Raw genomic sequence first — 2,531 nt, 5'->3', positions numbered from 1 at the left:
CATCTTTTTAAAATCCTGATTTCTGGGCCTCATCCTCCAGAAATTCTGTTTCTTTGTTACTAATGTGGTGGCCCCACCCCATAACAAAGAAACAGAATTTCCGGAGAGTAAGGCCCAGAAATCAGGATTTTAAAAAGATTCCCAGGTGATTCTAATGTGCAGCCAAGGTTGAGAACCACTGCCTTAGAAAGAGCTGGGGGTCAGGTGTTATGAATCTAACTAAATTATATGGTGCTAAGATGGAGCTACAGGGAGCAGCAGTTCCAGGGTATATTTGCATTTTCAAAGGGCACCTTGCAACACAAATCCATGAGCAGAATGTCCAGGACAGACTTCCTGTTTCATTCACTGGACCAGGCTGGTCTCACTCTTGCCCCGGCTCTTCTGCTTGGTACCCTTTCTACTTTGAAGAATGGTCAGTCCCGCCTGTACCTTCTCAGCCCCCACATGTCTATCTCCTCTTCTTGCCACATCCATAGCTCTCCCCACCTCCTGCTCACTGCATCATCCAGCCCCTACACCTCAGCACTGGGGAGTGCACGCCTTGGATTAGGAGTCTGGCTGGAAGACTGGGGGTCCCATAAAAAGAATACAGGGTCCTTCTTGGGCACCCCGTGGAGGTGTGCAGCTCAGCCCTGTGCTACCCGCCCCGGGGGGCCCATGGGGCTGGTTACCATTCTGATTAGAGTGAGGACAGGTTCAGTAGCAACTTCCCCACCCTCCATGCCTTGAAAGAAGTTGAGACACAGGAGAAATTCTGGGGGCTGAGGTGAGGAGAGGCTGTCCTGAGCCACTCACCCCAGCTCTGGTCAGATTTGTCCCCAGTGAACCAGATATGCTGGGGGAGGCATCTCTCTCTCTCTCTCTCTCTCTCTCTCTCTCTCATCTCGAGGCAGGTATTTCCACATTGTTGCTGGCAGTGGAAGACTGTCACCTGGGCTGGTGTCTCAGGCTGGGGTTCCTGTAAAGGCCTAGCCGCAGGCCCTGTGTCTGTGTCCAGAGACTTGAGGGGCAGTGGATCCTGGGGAGATGGGTTCCAAGAACAGCTCTACCTCATTCCTCTACCTCCCCCCGCCTCCCCACCTCAGGGTGCCATGGCCCAGCAGAGGGTCTTGGGCTCCGCCTGCAGAGCATACTAAAATGCCCGAGTGAAGGGTCAGCTCTTGGGAATCTGGAATCTTGGGAAGACTAACCCGCAATGACCGCTGACTGGCTTCTCTCTATTCCCCTGAGACTAGAGAGAGCCGTGGGCTGGGCTGTAGCCTCGGGATTGAAGTTAGATTGGAGACATGCTCCTTGGAACAGACTGTGAGAACGTCCAGACCTCTGAAATGCAAAGGCCGCTCTCAGGGACTCTTCCTTTATCCCAGCTCAAGGCTGTCCAAGGTGGGAAATGCAGACCCCACAGCATCAGGACTTAAGGCTGGATCCTCCCTGGAGCTTCCAGACAAGGATGTGTGTGGGGTGTGGAGGAAGAGACCTCTTCAGGGTCTAGAAACGCCATCCTGCCCTAAGCAGGAGAGTCAAACCGTGACATGGCCCCCTCACTGGAATCTTCTAATTAGCTCCCTGTATGGCAAGGAGTCTGTCTGCCCTTGAAGATAAGCTCTGGCCCATAGGCCTGGGCCTGTAGACTTTGAATGAGTGTCTGCAGGGTAAGTTGAAGGCCCCTGACCTCTCCTGTTGGGTCCCTTTGTGGACTGTCCTGAGTCCTCAGGGGGCTGGGTGTGGAGCAAAGGAGGGTCACACTGACCAGCAGTGGGGAAAGGAGGAGCAGAAACTGTTCTGGCAAAGTTGGCTGATGACCCCGTTTTCTCCCTTTCAGGGACTCAGATGACCAAAGCATTGAACGGTAAGCAGCAAGACCTCTGGGTGGGGGACAGGAATAGGCTTGAAGCAGCAAGACTGGCCAGAGGCTCTCACACTCATCCGGAAGGAGACCCAGAATAAATGGGAAGGGCAGGGCATGGGGAATCCCAAAGTAAGGAAAAGTTGTGGCTCAGTGGAATTGGAGCCAGACAGGAAGACGGTCTGTACACTGCAGATGGCACAAAAGCATGGAGTATTGGAGATGGGGCATGAGGCATGAAGCATGGAGATGGAGCAGGAAAAAGTGACAGGAAAGAAGCAAAGGCTAGAACCTGAAGATCATTCTGCTGTAACAGTAACAGACTCCCTTGGGGTCACCCACCCTGAGTGAGACCCTCCCAACATATACACTGTGCTTCCAGGAGCCACTGTGTCAGGTCATGGGGTCAGATCTCTACATGGTGTCACCATCTCATGAGTGAGGTGTTTGAGGCCATGGGGGTGGGGTCGTTTCCCAAAGCTTGGAAGGATATGCCTGTGTCAGAGGCTGACCTGATGACCAGGTCTCTGACTTGCCCAAGGTCCCCAAGCAGGTCAGGGACAGGGAGGCCCCAGGATTGAGCAGAAAGTGGAAGCTGGAATGTGGGGTTGGGGTAGGTAATCAGCTGACGGAACCAACCCCCAGTGAGTGCTGCCCTGGTTGTGTTCCCCTAGTCTGCGGG

General features: G+C 53.8%; 1 protein-coding gene across 1 annotated transcript in view; it reads left to right on the top strand.

Annotated features, from left to right (window-relative positions):
- PRSS27 (protease, serine 27) overlaps window positions 1-2,531 on the top strand; it is a 9,379-nt gene that overhangs the window by 4,010 nt on the left and 2,838 nt on the right. Inside the window, exon 2 of the mRNA XM_015560102.1 lies at window positions 1,826-1,945. Coding sequence (XP_015415588.1) covers window positions 1,826-1,945 — 120 coding nt within the window. The remainder of the gene's footprint in view (window positions 1-1,825; window positions 1,946-2,531) is intronic.

This window comes from Myotis davidii, unplaced genomic scaffold (assembly GCF_000327345.1).
Source record: "Myotis davidii unplaced genomic scaffold, ASM32734v1 scaffold555, whole genome shotgun sequence".
NCBI lineage: Eukaryota > Metazoa > Chordata > Mammalia > Chiroptera > Vespertilionidae > Myotis > Myotis davidii.
This window is presented reverse-complemented; position numbering and strand designations above follow the sequence as displayed.